Source organism: Dermochelys coriacea, chromosome 5 (assembly GCF_009764565.3).
Source record: "Dermochelys coriacea isolate rDerCor1 chromosome 5, rDerCor1.pri.v4, whole genome shotgun sequence".
NCBI classification, from domain to species: Eukaryota; Metazoa; Chordata; order Testudines; family Dermochelyidae; genus Dermochelys; species Dermochelys coriacea.
In genome coordinates this window covers 63,000,431-63,021,357 of record NC_050072.1, presented here as the reverse complement: position 1 = coordinate 63,021,357, position 20,927 = coordinate 63,000,431, and the positions used below count along the sequence as shown (strand labels likewise).

General features: G+C 41.1%; 2 protein-coding genes across 9 annotated transcripts in view; both read right to left on the bottom strand.

Moving 5' to 3' along the window:
• LOC119855862 (endoplasmic reticulum aminopeptidase 2-like) overlaps positions 1-6,214 on the bottom strand; it is a 37,396-nt gene extending 31,182 nt beyond the window's left edge. For 2 of the 5 annotated variants that reach the window (XM_043515352.1, XM_038402707.2), the window contains exons 1-3: positions 5,524-6,214; positions 4,709-4,780; positions 3,410-4,082 (exon numbers count right to left, since the gene is read on the bottom strand). In XM_043515352.1, coding sequence (XP_043371287.1) covers positions 3,410-3,948 — 539 coding nt within the window. In that variant the 5' untranslated portion in view covers positions 3,949-4,082; positions 4,709-4,780; positions 5,524-6,214. The remainder of the gene's footprint in view (positions 1-3,409; positions 4,083-4,708; positions 4,781-5,523) is intronic. The other 3 variants (XM_043515351.1, XM_038402705.2, XM_043515350.1) reach the window with 3 other exon arrangements.
• Positions 6,215-6,865: 651 nt separating this feature from the next.
• The window catches only part of LOC119855863 (endoplasmic reticulum aminopeptidase 2-like), a 47,916-nt gene continuing 33,854 nt past the window's right edge, over positions 6,866-20,927 (bottom strand). For all 4 annotated transcript variants that reach the window (XM_043515353.1, XM_038402709.2, XM_038402712.2 and 1 more), the window contains 7 exons: positions 19,010-19,193; positions 17,215-17,371; positions 16,730-16,914; positions 15,793-15,957; positions 14,828-14,968; positions 11,004-11,085; positions 6,866-9,204 (listed from right to left, as the gene is read on the bottom strand). In XM_043515353.1, coding sequence (XP_043371288.1) covers positions 9,058-9,204; positions 11,004-11,085; positions 14,828-14,968; positions 15,793-15,957; positions 16,730-16,914; positions 17,215-17,371; positions 19,010-19,193 — 1,061 coding nt within the window. In that variant the 3' untranslated portion in view covers positions 6,866-9,057. The remainder of the gene's footprint in view (positions 9,205-11,003; positions 11,086-14,827; positions 14,969-15,792; positions 15,958-16,729; positions 16,915-17,214; positions 17,372-19,009; positions 19,194-20,927) is intronic.

The following is a 20,927-nucleotide window of genomic DNA, read 5'->3' as shown; positions in this document are numbered from 1 at the left end:
ACCTTGCAAAGGGAATTAAAACCAATAGTAAAAGGTTCTATAGCCATATAAATAAGAAGAAAACTAAGAAAGAAGAAGTGGGGCCGCTTAACACTGAGGATGGAGTGGAGGTTAAAGATAATCTAGGCATGGCCCAATATCTAAACAAATACTTTGCCTCAGTCTTTAATAAGGCTAAAGAGGATCTTGGGGATAATGGTAGCATGACAAATGGGAATGAGGATATAGAGGTAGATATTACCATATCAGAGGTAGAAGCAAAACTGAAACAGCTTAATGGGACGAAATCTGGGGGCCCAGATAATCTTCATCCAAGAATATTAAAGGAATTGGCACCTGAAATTGCAAGCCCATTAGCAAGAATTTTTAATGAATCTGTAAACTCAGGAGTAGTACCGAATGATTGGAGAATTGCTAATATAGTTCCTATTTTTAAGAAAGGAAAAAAAAGTGATCCAGGTAACTACAGGCCAGTTAGTTTGACATCTGTAGTATGCAAGGTCCTGGAAAAAATTTTGAAGGAGAAATTAGTTAAGGACATTGAAGTCAATGGTAAATGGGACAAAATACTACATGGTTTTACAAAAGGTAGATCGTGCCAAAGCAACCTAATCTCCTTTTTTGAAAAAGTAACAGATTTTTTAGATAAAGGAAATGCAGTGGATCTAATTTACCTAGATTTCAATAAGGCATTTGATACCGTGCCACATGGGGAATTATTAGTTAAATTGGAGAAGATGGGGATCAATATGAACATCAAAAGGTGGATAAGGAATTGGTTAAAGGGGAGACTGCAACGGGTCCTACTGAAAGGCGAATTGTCAGGTTGGAGGGAGGTTACCAGTGGAGTTCCTCAGGGATCGGTTTTGGGACCAATCTTATTTAATCTTTTTATTACTGACCTTGGCACAAAAAGTGGGAGTGTGCTAATAAAGTTTGCAGATGATACAAAGCTGGGAGGTATTGCCAATTCGGAGAAGGATCAGGATATTATACTGGAGGATCTGGATGACCTTGTAAACTGGAGTAATAGTAATAGGATGAAATTTAATAGTGAGAAGTGTAAGGTTATGCATTTAGGGATTAATAACAAGAATTTTAGTTATAAGTTGGGGACGCATCAATTAGAAGTAACAGAAGAGGAGAAGGACCTTGGAGTATTGGTTGATCATAGGATGACTATGAGCTGCCAATGTGATATGGCTGTGAAAAAAGCTAATGCAGTTTTGGGATGCATCAGGAGAGGCATTTCCAGTAGGGATAAGGAGGTTTTAGTACCATTATACAAGGCACTGGTGAGACCTCACCTAGAATACTGTGTGCAGTTCTGGTCTCCCATGTTTAAAAAGGATGAATTCAAACTGGAGCAGGTACAGAGAAGGGCTACTAGGATGATCCGAGGAATGGAAAACTTGTCTTATGAAAGGAGACTTAAGGAGCTTGGCTTGTTTAGCCTAACTACAAGAAGATTGAGGGGAGATATGATTGCTCTCTATAAATATATCAGAGGGATAAATACAGGAGAGGGAAAGGAATTATTTAAGCTCAGCACCAATGTGGACACAAGAACAAATGGGTATAAACTGGCCACCAGGAAGTTTAGACTTGAAATCAGACGAAGGTTTTTAACCATCAGAGGAGTGAAGTTTTGGAATAACCTTCCAAGGGAAGCAGTGGGGGCAAAAGATCTATCTGGTTTTAAAATTCTACTTGGTAAGTTTATGGAGGAGATGGTATGATGGGATAATGGGATTTTGGTAAGTAATTGATCTTTAAATATTCAGGGTAAATAGGCCAAATCCCCTGAGATGGGATATTAGATGGATGGGATCCGAGTTACTATAGAAAATTCTTTCCTGGGTATCTGGCTGGTGAATCTTGCCCATATGCTCAGGGTTTAGCTGATTGCCATATTTGGGGTCGGGAAGGAATTTTCCTCCAGGGCAGATTGGAGAGGCCCTGGAGGTTTTTCGCCTTCCTCTGTAGCATGGGGCATGGTTGACTTGAGGGAGGCTTCTCTGCTCCTTGAAGTCTTTGAACCATGATTTAAGGACTTCAATAGCTCAGACATGGGTGAGGTTTTTCATAGGAGTGGGTGGGTGAGATTCTGTGGCCTGCGCTGTGCAGGAGGTCGGACTAGATGATCAGAATGGTCCCTTCTGACCTTAGTATCTATGAATCTATAATAATTCTGGCATCCATACAAACTAAATCAAAGCACTTGTTTAAAAAGCACATGAATCGTGTATTGCTGAAAATGGATGGACCTGAGTTTACCTATTTTGTTCCCGACAAGTCCTTTTCCTTCCCCACTTTTGCCTTCATCTAGTAAGAGTCTGGCTTAGCCAGCCTAGATTGTATGTTTTGCAACACTTCCTGTAAGCAAAAAGGTTGCTAAAAGCAATGCCCTGGATGGTGCTGGTACCTTTGGGTACTGGTCAGCTCCCCTCCTCCTGACACAACAGCAGATGCAAACCCTGCTCTGCTGGCTGCTGCCACGTTGGTGCGCAGAGTGGGGTGCAGAGTGAGTACCTCCAGGAGTCGCAGCGCCTCTCACTGCACGGCACACACAGTGCAGTGAGGTGGCAGGAACCCGCTGAGGCGAGGCATGCAGCCGCCATTCACTGCGAAGCACACACATCTCACAACCCCCCATTTGGGAAATGCTGATCTAAACCAGCCAATGTAAGTGATGCCCTCGACTTGGAATCAAAAGCTATAGAAGGTAATACAAGACTTTGCAGCTATCATTTTTATCCATCGCACTTTCCATTGAATTTTTGCTCAGGGAGGGCTTTCCCCATCACTCACAGATGACCACCTATTGCTACCCAGCGTATAGTCCTTTGAGGCACCACATAATAGCTACGTCCTTCCTCTGATCCAAGAGAACAGAACCAGACTCCCTTCAGACCACAGCAGGAGCACTCCTCATTGGGCCAGCAGGGTTGCTGCTGAAAAGAGCAAGGCACACCAGGCCCCAAGCCCAGATGAAGAGAAGAACCCCATACTGCTCTTTGTTCAGAGAGTTAATTCCCCCCAGACTGATTTTGCACTGATCCCACTGAGCTGCACGCCTTCTGCTTTTTAGTTAGTGTTTTCATTGAAAGTTTCATGCACAGAAAGCTGGGGCTAATCACTTTGCTTTCATACAGGTCACATCCCAGGAAAACATACAATTACCATTAACAGTGATATAAGGCAAAAATAAAACCTTGAGGTCAGGGCACAAGTACCTGTAAAACTTTATGCAGTGTAGTTGTAGCCCTGACAGTCCCTAGATATCAGAGACCTGAAGAAGAGCTCTGTGTGGCTTGAAAGTGTGTCTCTCACCAACAGAAGTTGGTCCAATAAAAGATATATCCTCACTCACCTTGTCTCTCTAGAAAACTTCAAAGAGACTCCTTACCTTGTTTCCCCATCACGAGTTTTGTAAGTACTTTTGTAAAATCCATCAAAGCCATCCGCCAGTCTTGCATGAAACTCTATGACAACCAGGTACCGCTGGCCAGCTGTTAATACTTCAGGAGCCTGCAGGGCAATTTGCTCATATGTAGGATGTTCTAAAACTTGAAGCTGTTTTCCTGGTTTTCTGGACCCGAAGTCATCTTTGGGCAGAAGAACTGCACTGGTGATTTCAAGGCCTTTGCTGTGCAAGATGATAAATCTAGTATTCTCTCTCACAAAGATCTCTATCCTCTCCACTCCAGTAAAATGCACAGTAGTAAGATTAGGGTGAACACAGAGGTCATATTGGATTGGGATTATCATATCAGGAAGCCTCATCTTATTCCAAGGAAATGGCTTGCCATTGGTAGGGGAAGTTACATTGTCTTTACCTGTTTGATGTTTAAATCCATAAATTCCCAGAGAATAAATGTGTAATAGCTGCAGCACTACTACCAATGAACATATTCTACAGAGACTAGCCATTGCAAAGGCATACATCGAAAGATCCTCTCTAGAACAAAAGAAAAAACTGTAGCTTCTTCTGGCTAAAACTTCCAGGTCTTGAAAATATCGTTTGCTTAGAATGCATCATGCACTGGCAGTAATTTAGTTTTCCATTAATGAATTCTCATCTAGAGAAAAATAAAACAGAGGTCTTAACTGTAAGAAAAGTTTGAGCCTCACTTGTTAAATCTTTAGTCGTAATAATCAAGCTTCCTGCATAAAACACACAGACAATGAAGGCTCAGTTTACATGTATTTAAATGTTTAAAATAACAAGAGGTGCTTGAAACTCTATGGGTATGTCTACATTGCAATAAAAGACCAGCCACTGATCTGGGTCAGCTGACTCAAGCTCCAGGGGCTCATTTGTGGGGCTATAAAATTGCAGTGTAGACGTTTGGGCTTAGGCTGGAGCATAGAGCTTGTCTTCCTGCCCAAACTTGAAAGTCTATCTGTAATTGTATAACCCCTCAGCCCAAACCCTGCAGGCCCAAGCCAGCCACAGCCATGACACAGGCCTTTTATCACACTGTAGATGTACCCTAAGTGCCTCAGATAATTGTTTGAAAATACAATAAAACCCCATCCCCGCAGACTATATTCATGTGCTTGAAATTAAACATGTGTTTAAGTACCTTGCTGAATTGCAGCCTAAATAAACATATCAAAATAAATATACTGTAGGGTTAATGTTTATGTAAAAAAAAAAAAGATGTAGCAAAAAAAATAATTATTCCCCACTTTCCCTACTCACCCTTGTTACTTGCTTCATTGTCAGCTTTCCTAAAAATCTATACCTCACAGTGGGCCCAGAAGGTTAGCAGACCTAGAAGAAAAATTTTGCATTTGTCTGAGATTATGTTATTTGCAGGGGACAAGAGGAAGATTTCAACTCTCACATCTATTTCCCCTTAACCTGAAGGAGACAGGACTTGAGGAATAAGGTACTCACAGCAATGTGTCATTTCTCACAGCAAGTCTTTATTTAGTGGTGTAATTTTAGCAGCTGCATTCTGGACAGCTTGTCCAGAATGCAGCTGCTAAAATGGTTGTTGGTGCCTGTCTATGAGACTCACTCTTGTTACCAAATCGTTCCCTTGTCCACTGTATCAAGGTTAAACTACGGGGAATTGCAGAAGTGTGAATGTGCCCAATTAGCTCAGGGACAAAGGGCTCAAGCAAGGTTGTCTGTTCACTTAATTAATGTAGTTTAGCAGGCAAGTATCTGGACAGTGGAGTGCCCTCATAAAAGTTTAGAAATCTGCAAAAGAGAATAAGAGAGAGCTATGCAAATAAACCTCCTAAAAGAAGATTCAAAAAATTAAATGTGTAGTTTTTATTATAATGATTCATTTATATTAGTTTAAGTAAAAAACAGGCCAAAAATAAATATTAAAGCATTGAAAGTGGAATATTTCTATGTTGTTTAAAAGATGGCTGATGACTGTACTGAAAATAATTAGAAGCAGGAAAGCCATGACGGGTAGTTCTACTAAGAGCTTCTTCTGCAAGCACAGAATGAATCCTCCTCCCCACACACAGCCCCCCCTTTCAGCGTAGCTCTCTTACATGATCCATGGCATGTTCCTGTCTCATCACGACATCTTTTCTGCAAAAACAGCTTTAGATTTTTTTTTTTAAAGCAAACACATGGAGACGGCTGTATATCACTATTTCCCCTTTGCTTCTGCAGCCTTGAATTGTGCTGCCTTTATTTTCACTTTTGTTTTCACTTGGAGGCAGCCTCCAGGGGGTTTCCAGAGTATGTTCACCAGATACAGCTCATGACAATAATTTATCCCACTAGTTAAAGCAAGCTGTGTGCGCCCATCCTACTACCTATGAGATTTAATAGCACAGAATCCTTCACAATGACCAATCGTGCCCCAACTCTTTGAGTGGGACAGAAAATTATAATACCAGAGTGAGTCCATAATAAAGCCTATACTGATAGCAGCCACAGGTCAGAGGCTTATGATAGAAAAATCAAAACCAGCCTTCAGTAATAATTGATTTACTGTTTCCATTTATTTCCAAGGAGCTTTCCAGTCTCTGTGGAAAACTAATCCAGATAATAGGAACCATTTGATCTGGGAAGCTGGTTTTCACATGTCACAAGCAAGTGTTTTTTTCTTTTTTGTCTATTAACAAGTGTTATTGTCAGTAAGAACTTTTATTTCAAGAAATCAGTAGCCCATAATGACTGACTTGAAAATAAAGCAACTATCCTGCAACCAAAATTAACTCCCCAGTATTTCGAAGTCTATCACCGAGGTGGGCAAACTATGGCCTGCGGGACTGTCCTACCTGGCTCTTAAGCTCCAGCCAGGGAGGCTAGCCCCTGGCCCCTCCCTTGCTGTCCCCCATCCCCTGCAATCTCTGCTCGCTGTGCCGCCGGCGCTCTGCGCTGCTGGGCAGCGCCACTGCGAGAGCTGCCGGCATGCCCCGGTGCTCTAGACTGTGCAGTGGCATGGTGGCTCCAGCCAGGCGGTGTGGCTGCCAGTCCTGGTGATCTGAGCAGCATGGTAAGGGGGCAGAGAGCGGGGGGAGGCGTGGTGGATAAATGGCAAAGGATCCCGGGGGGCAGTCAGGGGATGGGGGGTGGTTGGATAGGTGTGGAAGTCCCAGGGGGCCTGTCAGGAGGCAGGTGTGGAAAGGGCTCAGGGCAATCAGGAGACGGGGGGTGTTGATGGGTTTGGTCAGGGGACAAGGAGCAGGGGGGGTTGGATGGTTGAGGGTTCTGAGGGGGGAAGTCAGGGGGCGGGAAGTGGGAGGGGGAAGAGGCCAGGCTGTTTGGGGAGGCACAGCCTTTCCTACCCAGTCCTCCATACAGTTTCAGAACGCCGATGTGGCCCTGAGGCCAAAGCATGTTCTAGCTGCAAAGCAAAAAAAAAAATACAACCCTCTGGACTGAATTTATTTAAATTTATTTATTTATTGAACAACAATGTAGTTGGCTTTGTACAAAAAGAAAGACACCACCCTTGCCTCAGGGATTTTCTAAAGGCACAGTCCTAAAGGTTGCTGAGTTCTACAAAAACAAACAAACAAAAAAGCAAATCAAAAGCATTGCTGATCAACAAACAGTGTTTACTCAGTAGGTATTCCAAAAGGCTTCTGCATAGCTCAGAGACAAATGCACAGAGCTCAGCACTGTGAGTAAACTCTTATGGTTGAGCGGAGCGTAATGTGAGGTAATACATGGCCACAATATAAAGGTGCAACCTAGGGAATGCAAATGATGTGAATAGTGGGCATTTTAAAGAGTTTTCCAGGCACTCCTACTACCAGACAGCAGTAGTGGCAGCCATGGAACTAGTCACTGTCACAGAAAAGCTTCCAAAGCTTGTCTCTCAGGTACAGTAGATCAGTTATAATTTATTCATATTTAAGAGTTGCAGTTTTCGATGCACTGATCAGTCTGGCAGTCCCATATTTAGAACAGAAATGATCAGCATGGCAGCTGTCGTCAATGGGAATTTTGCTTAAGTGTCAAGCCCGAGAAAGCCTAGAAATTCATAGTTAAGGCTAATCCTCTGTCCTTAACTCATCCCACAACATGTTTGGGGGGAAAAAAAGCCCAACTCCAAATTAAAACTCTCAAGGGCCCAATCCTACACAGTGCTGAACGCTCACAACTTCCACTGAAATAAGTGGATGTTGAGGGTAGGAAACTAAGCTCTTTGCAGGATCAAACCCAGAGATATTTTCTCAGGGCCTGCCCACAAGTCCCATTAGTTTTAACATAAGACGAAGAACAGTAAAATAGTAGACCTGAGAACAGGACTCATTCAGATAACGCTGCTATATGAGTCACAGGAATCCCCAGCTCATGGGAGTTCCCCAGCTCGCCCAGGGAAGGTTGAAAGTTGTGCTGCTATAGCACTGTGTACTGCTCATGCGTCAGTGCCACACAGTGTGAAGTATAAGCTATGTGCTGACAGAGTGTTCTGGAGTGTTAACTTAAGCCCCAGGGAGAATCAAGACATCATCCCCTTTAGTATAGCCAATTGCAGATTCCCCATCCTCACCATCTACTACTTCTCCTAAGCCCAGAACCTCCAAAGTAAATAGGCGCCTAACTCGCATGGATTTCAATGAAAGATTGGCACCCAAATACTTTTGAAGATCTGGGCCACCATCTCTGTTACCCAGGGGGAACAACACAACAGTATGGAGTCCACGGTTTGGAGTCACTCATTAAATCTTGGGTCTTGAAGAAAAGAGGGCCAACCAAGAGCCTTCAAAAACGGTCCTAGATTTGCTTCCCTGAGGATGTCAAGTTTAATGTCGGATTTTTTAGCACAAATTGTTTCATGTCACAATCTCCAATATTATCTAAACATACAGTAGTATTTTGTTCCAGTTTCTTAGCTAAACAGTTATCTCACATCTGTGAAATATTTTGGTCTCTTAAAAAAAATCCTTGATTTTGGATTTGTCTAAGAGACATACAATTTCTATACTAGAGGAATCTAAAAAGGTCGAAATATGAGGCTTTTTAAAATGAAACCAAGTTATCTATCATGAACCTTACACAGCATTTTGTCTTTGATAGAAGTTGTTTTATATTTCTTAAACTGCCAAAGGCAAAACGTGGGGAAAGCTGCTTTTTTAGAGAACAGAGGAAATCACTGACCGAGAACAATAAGTAAGGTACACAGTGGCAGGGCTAGGTTCTATGCAGCTGTTAAGAAAGTTAATAGAAGGCCTAAATTATATATGTAACCCACACTGGGACTTCAAAGTTAATTTTACAAGGTTCTTGTGAAATCAAAAACACATGAACATACACACACTCTTCCAAGTCTATAGCTACAGTCCTTCAATTGGCTTAAACACCTAAATATCCAAACAGAACCACATATAAAGACAAACACAAAACCAATGTAAACATGGCAGCCCAAATTTCATAAAAATAAACAATCAGATGTCAGGAAGGTTTTCATTAAATGAACTGCATAATTCAACAAGATTGATGTTCAATAAAGTACTGCAGCAATTATGCATCTGTTCAGAGGAAAAAATATCCAGTTTGATTTTAAATGTGTTATTTCAAAGCCTGGAGTAATACCGCACTCTTTCATCAGATCTCAAGCAGCTTTACTTAAGATTCTCCAATATCCATTTTGTTAATGTAACTAAATTTCTCTCCAGCCATTTTATATTCTTCTCAATATTCTCCACTGCAATCTGGGGTGCTCTCAGCTGTGACACTTTCTCCTTTACAGATTCAAAAAATAACTTCACCTATAAAAAGATATCAATTAAAAAGGTTACGATCGGATCTGAAGAAAATACTGATGTTGCTGACAGTTTTTAGATATGAAAAAGCTCACTATTACCATTGTGACACCTGTAAGTGAGACAGCCCCCGGCTTGGCCAACAAACTAGGGACTGAATGGGCGACCTCCAGGGCTACAAGCCTGAGCTGCAACCACTTGGACTAAAGAATCAAGGCTTCCTAGCTAGGGCTGTAACAAATACATATCTTCTGTGGATCTGGCACACGGGAGAACCCGTAACATACACTAACCAGTGGCTTACATAGGCACACTACTTACAGAAAACTAAGTGATAAATCCCGGTCCCAAGAGTGTACAGCCTAAAAAAGAGCTCTAGCATGATTCAGTGTATAGTGTTACTACCCTGGACCATAACCTCAATTTACATTGTGTTTTCTCTGAGACACACTTAAATTATTAACAAGCACTAGCATAATAAGCATTGTTAAGGACCAATGGAGAATGGGTCCCCATTGTGCTAGGCACTGCACAAACAGAGTAGCAGATAGTCCATGCCCCAAAAAGTTTAAAATCTAAATAGACAAGACAGGCACAGGGCAGAAAGAGGGTTAGAACACACAAGCAGAGCAAACAATGTGATGGCAGCAAACTTTATGTTAGTGACATGATTTTTTGGGGGATGGATTTAGGTAAGAGGGGATAAGCTAAATGGAAAGAAAAGGGAAGGGAAGTGAGGACTGGGCAGGAGACAAGAGGGTAAGAAAGGCAGCTATGGAGTGAAGCTGAGGTGAAGAAGGAGGGACAGGGTTGGAGCAAACAGCCAATCAGTACGGGAGCAGAGGAAATGCAATAAAAAGTGTAGAAAGGTCTCTGAATGTCCCAAGGTTCCTGCTCTGGCTACGTCTGTAGCTGGTCCTACTGGCTAGAGTCTCTGGCTGGTTCTTCTCTGCAGTGTTTGCCAAAAGCCATATTTTGGAGGGATGGGGTGAAGGGAAAGAGGAACCTCCTGGGGCCTAGTGCCGAGTGTAGTGCTGGAGATCACGCCAAAAGCTATGCCTCAGTACAGAACATAAAGAGCCACATTACACTTGAACATTTCACATGATGGAAATCCACATTCAGGACCCAACACTGTTCCCATTGATTTCAAAGGTGCAGGATCAGGCCAAAATGAATGTGGGATGTCTAGCTCTAGACAAATTCTAAAACTATTTGCATGGTGTTGGAGATTATTCCTTTAGGGCTTAATCTTGTGAAGTGCCAAGTACCTGCAATTCCCACTGACTCGCAAAACAAAATCTAACTCTCAGAGATCGTTTTAGAGGCTATGGTATAGGGGCAGGTCTTGGATTGGAATAGAATTTATATAGTTGAACAGTAACATTTACACATTACCCATGAAATATACTGTAGACTCGTGGGGTGACTGAGCAGAAATAAAGCAGTTCTGATCAGCAGGTGTAAATGGCATAATTTAAAAAACGATTTCAGTAAGCAAAACAAGCCTAATAAGTTTACTCAACCTGGGGTTCACTTGGGCACACAGTCTTCTCTTCCCACAAGCCCTTCTTATAGCTCTTCCCTCAGCATCCACAGGGAAGCTAGAGCTAGCCCCTTATTGTTCTTGGAACCAAAAGTACCCTGCCTCTGTCACAAATTCAGCCTTGTGAGGCTTTACACTAAGTAGAGCGTGCTGACACATAGTAAAAATCCAAAAACTCAAAATGCAGCACGAAGGACAATGATTTAAGTAGCAATGAGAATGCAGATGACACCTGCTTTACTTCTGTCCTCAGACTAACCTCTTCCAGCTCTTGTTTTGAAGAAAACTGTGCTGTCACTCCAATTATAATTGTTCTGATTGAGAAGGACCCCAGAGGAAATCTGAGGAAAAGAAGAGAAAATTACAGACCTTATAAATGTATCTCCATGTAAAATGTTAGTAGCAATAAATGTGATCTATTGCAATAAACATTAATATCAGTTCAGGCTAGAGGCCTGTAAATATTACTCTTCATTGCCACAGAAGAGACAGGTTCAATTTCTATTCTTGGTCTCTTGTGCCTTGGGCTATCAAGGGCTAGAAGTGCTGAGTGCTTACTCCCTGTGGGAGAATGTACTTATTATTTTCTATCTTTCCTATAAAACCCCATTATAAAAGTTTCTGTGCTTCTGCTGTTAGGAGCTTTCCACAGTCTTCTTTCCAGGCCTTGGAGTGGTAGCAGTACTTTTCTGCAGCTATTGCCTTAGCATCAGGGCTAGTCAAAAAGTTGCTGTGCCCCTACCTCCCATTCATCAGTGGAGAGGGATAGCAAGTGGACTCTCACAGTCACACATCCAGAGCCCCCTTCCCATGCTCAACCTCGACCCAAACCCACTTGCACATTGGAATACAGGAACCACTTACACAGCTATGCATCTGGACTAGAGATGTGTGAATAACTGAAGAAGTGGGGCCGCTAAACACTGAGGATGGAGTGGAGGTTAAGGATAATCTAGGCATGGCCCAATATCTAAGCAAATACTTTGCCTCAGTCTTTAATAAGGCTAAAGAGGATCTTAGGGATAATAGTAGCATGACAAATGGGAATGAGGATATGGAGGTAGATATTACCATATCTGAGGTAGAAGCGAAACTCAAACAGCTTAATGGGACTAAATCGGGGGGCCCAGATAATCTTCATCCAAGAATATTAAAGGAATTGGCACCTGAAATTGCAAGCCCATTAGCAAGAATTTTTAATGAATCTGTAAACTCAGGAGTAGTACCGTATGATTGGAGAATTGCTAATATAGTTCCTATTTTTAAGAAAGGGAAAAAAAGTGATCCGGGTAACTACAGGCCTGTTAATTTGACATCTGTAGTATGCAAGATCCTGGAAAAAATTCTGAAGGAGAAAATAGTTATGGACATTGAAGTCAATGGTAAATGGGACAAAATATGGTTTTACAAAAGGTAGATCGTGCCAAATCAACCTGATCTCCTTTTTTGAGAAAGTAAAAGATTTTTTAGACAAAGGAAACGCAGTGGATCCAATGTACCTAGATTTCAGTAAGGCGTTTGATACCATGCCACATGGGGAATTATTAGTTAAATTGGAAAAGATGGGGATCAATATGAACATCAAAAGGTGGATAAGGAATTGGTTAAAGGGGAGACTACAACGGGTCCTACTGAAAGACGAACTGTCAGGCTGGAGGGAGGTTACTAGTGGAGTTCCTCAGGGATCAGTTCTGGGACCAATCTTTTTATTACTGACCTCGGCCCAAAAAGTGGGAGTGTGCTAATAAAGTCTGCAGATGATACAAAGCTGGGAGGTATTGCCAATTCAGAGAAGGATCGGGATATTATACAGGAGAATCTGGATGACCTTGTAAACTGGAGTAATAGTAATAGGATGAAATTTAATAGACAGAAGTGTAAGGTTATGCATTTAGGGATTAATAACAAGAATTTTAGTTATAAGCTGGGGGCGCATCAGTTAGAAGTAACGGAGGAGGAGAAGGACCTTGGAGTATTGGTTGATCATAGGATGACTATGAGCTGCCAATGTGATATGGCTGTGAAAAAAGCTAATGCGGTTTTGGGATGCATCAGGAGAGGTATTTCCAGTAGGGATAAGGAGGTTTTAGTACCGTTATACAAGGCACTAGTGAGACCTCACCTAGAATACTGTGTGCAGTTCTGGTCTCCCATGTTTAAAAAGGATGAATTCAAACTGGAGCAGGTACAGAGAAAGGCTACTAGGATGATCCGAGGAATGGAAAACTTGTCTTATGAAAGGAGACTCAAGGAGCTTGGCTTGTTTAGCCTAACTAAAAGAAGGTTGAGGGGAGCTATGATTGCTCTCTATAAATATATCAGAGGGATAAATACCGGAGAGGGAGAGGAATTATTTAAACTCAGTACCAATGTGGACAAAAGAACAAATAGGTATAAACTGGCCACCAGGAAGTTTAGACTTGAAATTAGATGAAGGTTTCTAACCATCAGAGGAGTGAAGTTTTGGAATAGCCTTCCAAGGGAAGCAGTGGGGGCAAAAGATCTATCTGGCTTTAAGATTCTACTCAATAAGTTCATGGAGGAGATGGTATGATGGGATAATGTGATTTTGGTAGTTAATTGATCTTTAAATATTCAGGGTAAATAGGCCTAATCCCCTGAGATGGGATATTAGATGAGTGGGATCTGAGTTACCCAGGAAAGAATTTTCTGTAGTATCTGGCTGGTGAATCTTGCCCATATGCTCAGAGTTTAGCTGATCGCAATATTTGGGGTCAGGAAGGAATTTTCCTCCAGGGCAGATTGGAGAGGCCCTGGAGGTTTTTCGTCTTCTTCTGTAGCATGGGGCATGGGTGACTTGAGGGAGTCTTCTCTGCTCCTTGAAGTCTTTAAACCATGATTTAAGGACTTCAATAACTCAGACATAGGTGAGGTTTTTTGTAGGAGTGGGTGGGTGAGATTCTGTGGCCTGAATTGTGCAGGAGGTCAGACTAGATGATCAGAATGGTCCCTTCTGACCTTAGTATCTATGAATAAATATTTTTTTTTAAATTTGTTTTGGGTCAAACCAAAATTTTTTTTAAACTTTTGGTGAATCAAAAAGTTGAAAAGAATTATTTGAGTTGAATTGGACTCAAAACAAAACTGGACTCAAAACAAAATACTTTGTTTTGATTGAGAGACTTTTGGTGACATTTAAAAAATAAATAAATAAAAAAATTAAAGAGGACATTTCTGAACAAAAAGTTGTTTCAAAATCCAAAACCAAAAACCCAAACCAAAAACCAAAAATCCAAACATTTTGTTTCACAAATCTCGAAACAAGAAGTTTCATTTTTTTTTCCTAAAATTTTTGTTTGGTTGGGATTCTACTACTTCAAAACTATTCTGCAAAACTAACAAGAATTCAAAGTTTTGGGGTTGCCAAATCTGCATTTTTCACCCAAAAGAAGTTTTGTCCAAAAAATTTCTCCCAGCTCAAGGCTGAACCCAATGCACTCACTTGCATATTCTAATGACACCACCTCTGAAGAGGTTCTTGTTTAGTCATGGTTCTCCAGCCAGTGGGAAGAAGAGGCAGGCAGGACTGCCCCTAAATACCTGCTCTCTAGCTGACAGTGTGCATTCACTGCCTCAGTAGCTTTTTTTTATTGTTCCCTCATACTTTCTGGAATAGTCTCTCTACAATGCAGGATTAAAACAACTTTTCATCTCATGGGTCCCTGAGTTTACTATAGTTCTTCTCTACCCAGTATCAGTGATCCTGAGATTGAAAACTCGTTAAGAAGAGTTACAGATGGTTGCTCATCTTTATTATAGAATTTTTCAAAATCAAGAAAAAAATTCAGAAGTTAAAATTTAATATAACAGAGATAGTCAGCATTTATATAGCACTTTCCATTCAGAGATCTCAAAGCACTGTGCAAAGGTGGTTAAGTATTAGCCTCTTTTTTCAAAGGAGAAACTGAGTCACAGGGCAGTGAAGTTCCTTGCCCAATGTAATACACTGAGTCAGCAGCAGAGCTGAGACTAGAATCTATCACTCTTGACTCTCCATCCTATGGCCTAAACATGCAGTTTCCAATAAAAACAAATCAGTTTTTGTCAATTACAAATACTAACTTTTCTAGCAGTTTGCTCCAATTTTTCTTTACAAACTTCCATGCAAGATGTTGTCCAATTGGATTTGTGCTGACACTATAGATAACTGATGACAGGTCTTGAGTCTTGATTATATGTCCCTCCATTGCAAGCTCCAGCAACCTAAAGCATCAAAAAACATCCCCAGGAAACCAAGAAAAGGCTAGGTTATATATTTATATATGGATACATGCTAGCAAGTTTTGAAAGATCAGGACTTTAATGTGATCTCAGCTAGGATTAAAAAAAAAAAAAGTAGTTCTTGGTTATTTGCACTTACAGGAAATTGTTTTGTGTAACTTCTCTTTTCCGTTTTATCTTAAGCATTATGAAATGCTTCAGGTGTGCATAGTTACTGGCTCCCTACAACCCGACACCAGCTTTGAACACTTATTCCCTTGGACCAGTGGCTCAGAATAATAGGCCAGATGAAGATTGATTCCTCCTGTTCATTCTCTTAACTGTCATATTATCATGATGAAGATCAGGTATATAGGGAGGTAAAAAAGACATATATCCAGTTTGTGACTTTTCATACGGGATTCATTTAAGGACAAATGGCTGCTATTATCTTCCTAACAGATTTAGCGTATCATGAGTCCTCTATTGTTGTTTGCAGTGGTGTTGTAGCCATGTTGGTCCCAGGATATTAGAGAGATAAGGTGGGCAAGATAATATCTTTTAGTGGACCAACACTTTCACTGACAGAAGTTGATTCAATAAAAAAATATTACCTCACTCACTTTTCCTCTCTGCTTCCTCTCTGTCATGCTCAAAAATCAAGGTATATACATAAAAAAACAAGTAAAAATGTGTGTCAAGGAGTTACAACTTTCATATGAGTAGCCTTTGACTAACTCATTTTGAGACTCATGAGCACCAATTTAACTATACATTGAAAGAAGAGTATGTGAATAAAACAATCACCCCTATATTACAGTTCCTACCTTGTTAGTTTTGCATCATCTTTACAGCTTGCCAAAGCTGAACAGATCTTTCTCTGTTCAGCACCAGACATGGACACTTTATATCTCTCCAAAAGAAAATTCCAGCCATCAGCTGTTTTAGATCCAACAGAATATACAGTCTCCAGGACATCAGAAGGAATGTTACTAAATAATCAAGAATATAAGAAATACAGTTTTATTCAGATTTGTGAAGTAGGGTTTTTAATGACAGAAAAAGCAGGCCCGGATCTTACAATGGACTATACTGACACAGACCCTTCTCCTCTATGGAGTCCATTTGAAATCAATGGAATTTTGCATGGATCTGCACTTGTAGATCCCAATGCAGGATCAGGGCCAGAGTGGGTCAATTTTTTCAAAACAGGGACTCTACTTTCCTTTATGTTTCTACAGCAATTTGCACATCGTGAGTGGTACTAGAAACAGATAATAAATAAAATACTACTACTAATAATAATAATGAAGTGGGAAGAAAATATCAAACAGTTAAAGAGTCCTTAGCCAGAAAGGGATTTTACGCTACTGTAATATAACGCCCCTGGTTGAGTTGTCAACAATGGGGAACTGAGACCAGAACCTCTGGATCTAAAACTGTGAGCTACTGCCTGAGCAAAGAAACTGGTCTGTTAGCTCAAAGGCAGTACAGACTCCTAGACCTGTGTGTATGGTCCAGTCAGTCAACAGGGACAGACAGGCATAATGAGTAAGCGTGCATTACATAACAATATGATGTATATAACACCTTTACTCTAGAACATAAGATTTTCTGTTATGGTTTCATTTCAGGAAACAAGAGTTTCCTATTTAGTTTACAATAATTGCTTTTTTTCCAAATCTTATGTTGGAGAACAACCCAAAAGTACGGTAAAAGAAATCTAAGCAAAAAAGAACATTAGGAAGAATACAAATTATTTACGTTAAATTTCCACCTGATCCCATCCACTTGCTGAAAAGCTCATTTGCCTTCTGGACACAGGGAGGATATTGCAGGTCACATGCAAGCTCGAGGAGAGCAGAACGTAGCATTCTATCAGAGATGGAGCCCTCATCACTCCAGGTCTGCCTGTCAATCACCAGCTTAAAATGCTGCAGGATGTACCGCTGCACAGAAAACATGGCACAGTTCATTGACAAGCAATGAAATCTGCCATCCTGAGCATATTCCAAAGTTCTAATAAAAGCAGTAAACTCTGCATTAAGAGCAGTGTTTCCATATTTCATAAGTGTATCAAAATATACATAGTTATATTAACAGGAAACAGCTGTTCTAGTTACAAAGGTGGTGGTATCCATCTTTCAACTCTTCAGTGTCACCAAGAAGTATCATCAAAACAAATACAGATTAAAGTTAATAAACAAATACATGAATAAAACTACATGGTTATATTCTTAACAGTGAACCTTGAGACTTTCTGTGACATCAGAAATATTTCTTCTCTCCATCATGCGATAGATTGCTGCCAGGTAACCCAGGCCTTGCAGAAGTACTATGTTACTGGATTCATGTTGGAGATATTGCGTCAGATCAAGAGCTCTATCCAGTGATAACCTTCCTGCACTGAGAAAGAGGTTGTTTGGAATAAGTTAATGTTTTTCTAATGATATACTAAGGGAATGAAAGGGGTGGCAATGTTATTAGTAGTATTTGTTGCCTAAAGAGCAACAGATGTACAGAGTGCTTTACAAAGCACACTCAGGTGTATTCCTGCCACAAGGACCTTGGGATCTAAGGGCTACATTGTACTCATTGCAACTGTATGTGGTGGATCTTTGTCTAGGGGTTGTTTACCTGGACGGAGCCAGGCATGGATGGAGAGAGAACAAGTAATGTTTGGACCTGGGAGAGGAGGGCACTGCCCTTCCAGCTGACTGGAAGAGTGGGGAGTATCTATACCCGTGCAACAGCTGAAACCCTCTTTCACATGGGTTGGGCTGGCAGCACTCATCCTCCTACCAGTGGGATCTGAAAAGGACAGGGTTTCCTCATGACCCACTGTGGGCATTATGCTAGTTGCCCTATTTCCTTCGGGGCTGGGAAAGAATTTTTCCCTCACTGCCAGAATGGCCAGGGTGGGAAGGGAGTGGGCAGTGTTTTCTTTCCCCACAGTGGGTCTGGGACCCGGTGGGGTGGGGCAGGGGGTTAGGTTATGATGTTGCAACACAGTATGTAAAACTTGTGGCAGACGTCCAGTGCAAGTACTTGTTATGGAAGGATACGGTCCTTGGATAAAGTGAATTGGAAAAGGATTTAAGAGAAATCCTTAAGGGAGCCGAGGAAGGAAATTTGCAGCTCCTATGTCTAGTATGGTAAGGAGCCAACCACCCTCCTTTTTTAGCCCCCTTAATCCTCATACGAGGGGAACATGGCAGGGTCCCAGCAGCAAGATAGCTGGGACCAGATTGGGAATTACGTGGGAGCGATTAAAGAAAGAATGATGATCTGCACTGTACAATGTATTGCCAGGTACTCCCAGACATTTTAAGTGAATAAAGTTGCGGCCTCATTTAACGACATCCATTGCCCCTGGCCTTTCTTCCAGCATGGTATGACTAATGCTTATGCAAGGGCATGAAGAATGAATGTGCCAGAAGCCTCCCTCAGCTTGCACATCCCGCCATTCTTTGCTGCAATTCCTGTGGGCAGAGGAGCATGGGACTACTCCTTCAGGGCACCTACTGGGATGCAAATCACTTCAGTGCAAGTAGGGAGGAGACAGAACCTCCTACCTCTTTGTACATCGGTTAACAGTATCCCCATTCCCAATGTTTCTTTCAGGACATTTCCCCATTTTATATCAGCTAAATTAATGTCACCATGCAAGACAGCCAAAGGGAAAGTCCTTTAGAAGGAGGTAGGAGGGAGGGTGGGAGACAGAAAAAGAAATTTACATAGATCTCACTTGAAAAAGAAGACAATAGTGGTGCTCTGTGTGGAGACATCACCATCCTGTAGATGTATGCTTTGTTAAATATCTAACTAATTTTGTGCAATCAAAGGCAAGGGATCAGCTATATTAATAACAATCAGAGGGTAGGTGATGAAGGAATTTAACTCAAAGAAGACAAATCCATCCCAGAAAAATTCAACTTGCAGGGAGGGAGATTCTCAAAATATCTGGCCCTTGAAGTCATAGGCAAAGTCCTGACAGCTGCAAATTGTGCCATAAGATTTTTTTTTTAAAAAAAGAACCATTACCTGACTAGCTGAAATGCATTGTGGATCAGGTTGGCTCTGTCCTTGTAGCTGAAGATGGTGTGGTTCTGATTCAACAGTTCAATGATTGCGTCCCATCCATTCCCCTCGTAGTGCACAATGTAATAGCCATTCATGTCAACATTGAATTTTACCCAATTGACATCTTCTTCCAGTTCTATGGTATCTGAGAGCAGAAAAAAGTTACTGAAACAGTTAAACATTCTTAGTGACATTTTCTAATGTGACCATAAATACTTCCAGGATATCTAAACTTCAGAAAGGTGATCTGAAATCTATGGAAAGATTCCATGGTATTAATCCTCAAGCCCTTTTTATTGGTAATAATTAATAAGTAAGTGTCCAGAACATAAACATAGTTGAGCCAATTAAATCTTAAAGCCAGACATTTTTAGTGTACAGTCATAGGTTATGTTTCTTGTTTCATAAATGTTTTCTATAACTTTTAATAGCAAATTTTAGCCAATTAAGTCTCTATTCTTGGAGACAGATGTAGACCCTTGCATTTCACCATGAATTCAGATTCCTGTACTGCTAGTGAGGTTGTACTGGTTAACAAGCTTTCAGGTCCTGAGTGCTTCATTGATAGTAACTCATATGAAAAAATAAAGCAGAAAATAAAAATGTAGCTCAATGTTGATTAGTAAGTGGATTGGTGGGAAATATTACACTTGGCTGGTTCTTCAATGCCTTTGATTATTCTAAGTGCCTGTGTCAGAGTGTAGGATGCAAACAGGTGAGCTTGCACTCTGATCACTGATATTAATTAGTTCCCTAGAGAAAGCTTATGGGGTAATTAGTCAATCAGGCTGGCTGGTGGAGCCATTTACTCCAGGAGCCCAGGGTTGATGAGAAGCGGCACAGGAAGGAAGTGCAAGGGTGAGAGGAAGGAACAGGGTTAGCCGAGCCAAGCCACACAGAGGTTCAGAGTCAAGAGAACTCTATTCCCACCAGGCCCTATTTAAAATGCTAGGTCAACATTTTAAATAGAATGTTTAGAATAGAAGGGATTCTTGTGAAAAGTGCGGAGGGAACTTAAATAAAAAAGGACCCGGTGAAGACAGTTTCCGCGGGCAGAAGGCAAGAGAGGAGCCACGCCTCAGGACAGTGCCAACTTGTAAATACTTCACTTTGAAGATGTGCTGCAACATTTAAACTGAGCATATCTCAGTAGTACCTAACCCTCATCTATTTGAAATGTACTAATTGATGTGCCTTTGGTAAAGGTGCAATTAAACCATCATACAAAGTGGTCTGTCCAGATCTCCAGCTCTTTTCGCAAAAGCCTGTGGTATGTGGCTCATGGGAAGGAAGTCTCTAAGAAATCCCCTCATGTATATTTCCCCATATTCTTACATGAGGAGGTGAGGTTTATGAAATAGATCACAGAATCTACTCCTAAAGTAGATTGGCTGGAAGCCAAGGTCACACTCACGGAAACCCTTACACACTGCAGCAGCTCTGGCCCCCAATCCTGACCACTTTATTGGAGCCACAATATCAAGGACTTCAACTTTCAGTCAAAAGAAAAAGAGTACTTGTGGCACCTTAGAGACTAACAAATTTATTTGAGCATAAGCTTTCGTGAGCTATAGAAAAGATTTACCAGATCATCAAGATATTGTATAATGGGACCTAGAAATTCTCACAAACTGTACTATTGTGGTGGTAATTTTGTATCCTGGGGCACTTGACATTTTAAAGTAACTGTAAGCACATCCATTTTGAATTCTGTTTAGCAGACCAGAAGGTTTGGAAATTTTAAGATCTTCATTGTTGCTTTAAAAAAAAAATCTAAAATTATGCCTCTTCTAAAACCGTGGCCATGAAGGAGCCCTGCAGTTTTCCCAACTGATCTACCAAAATTTTCAATTAACAAAAATGTAGGCAACCATCACAA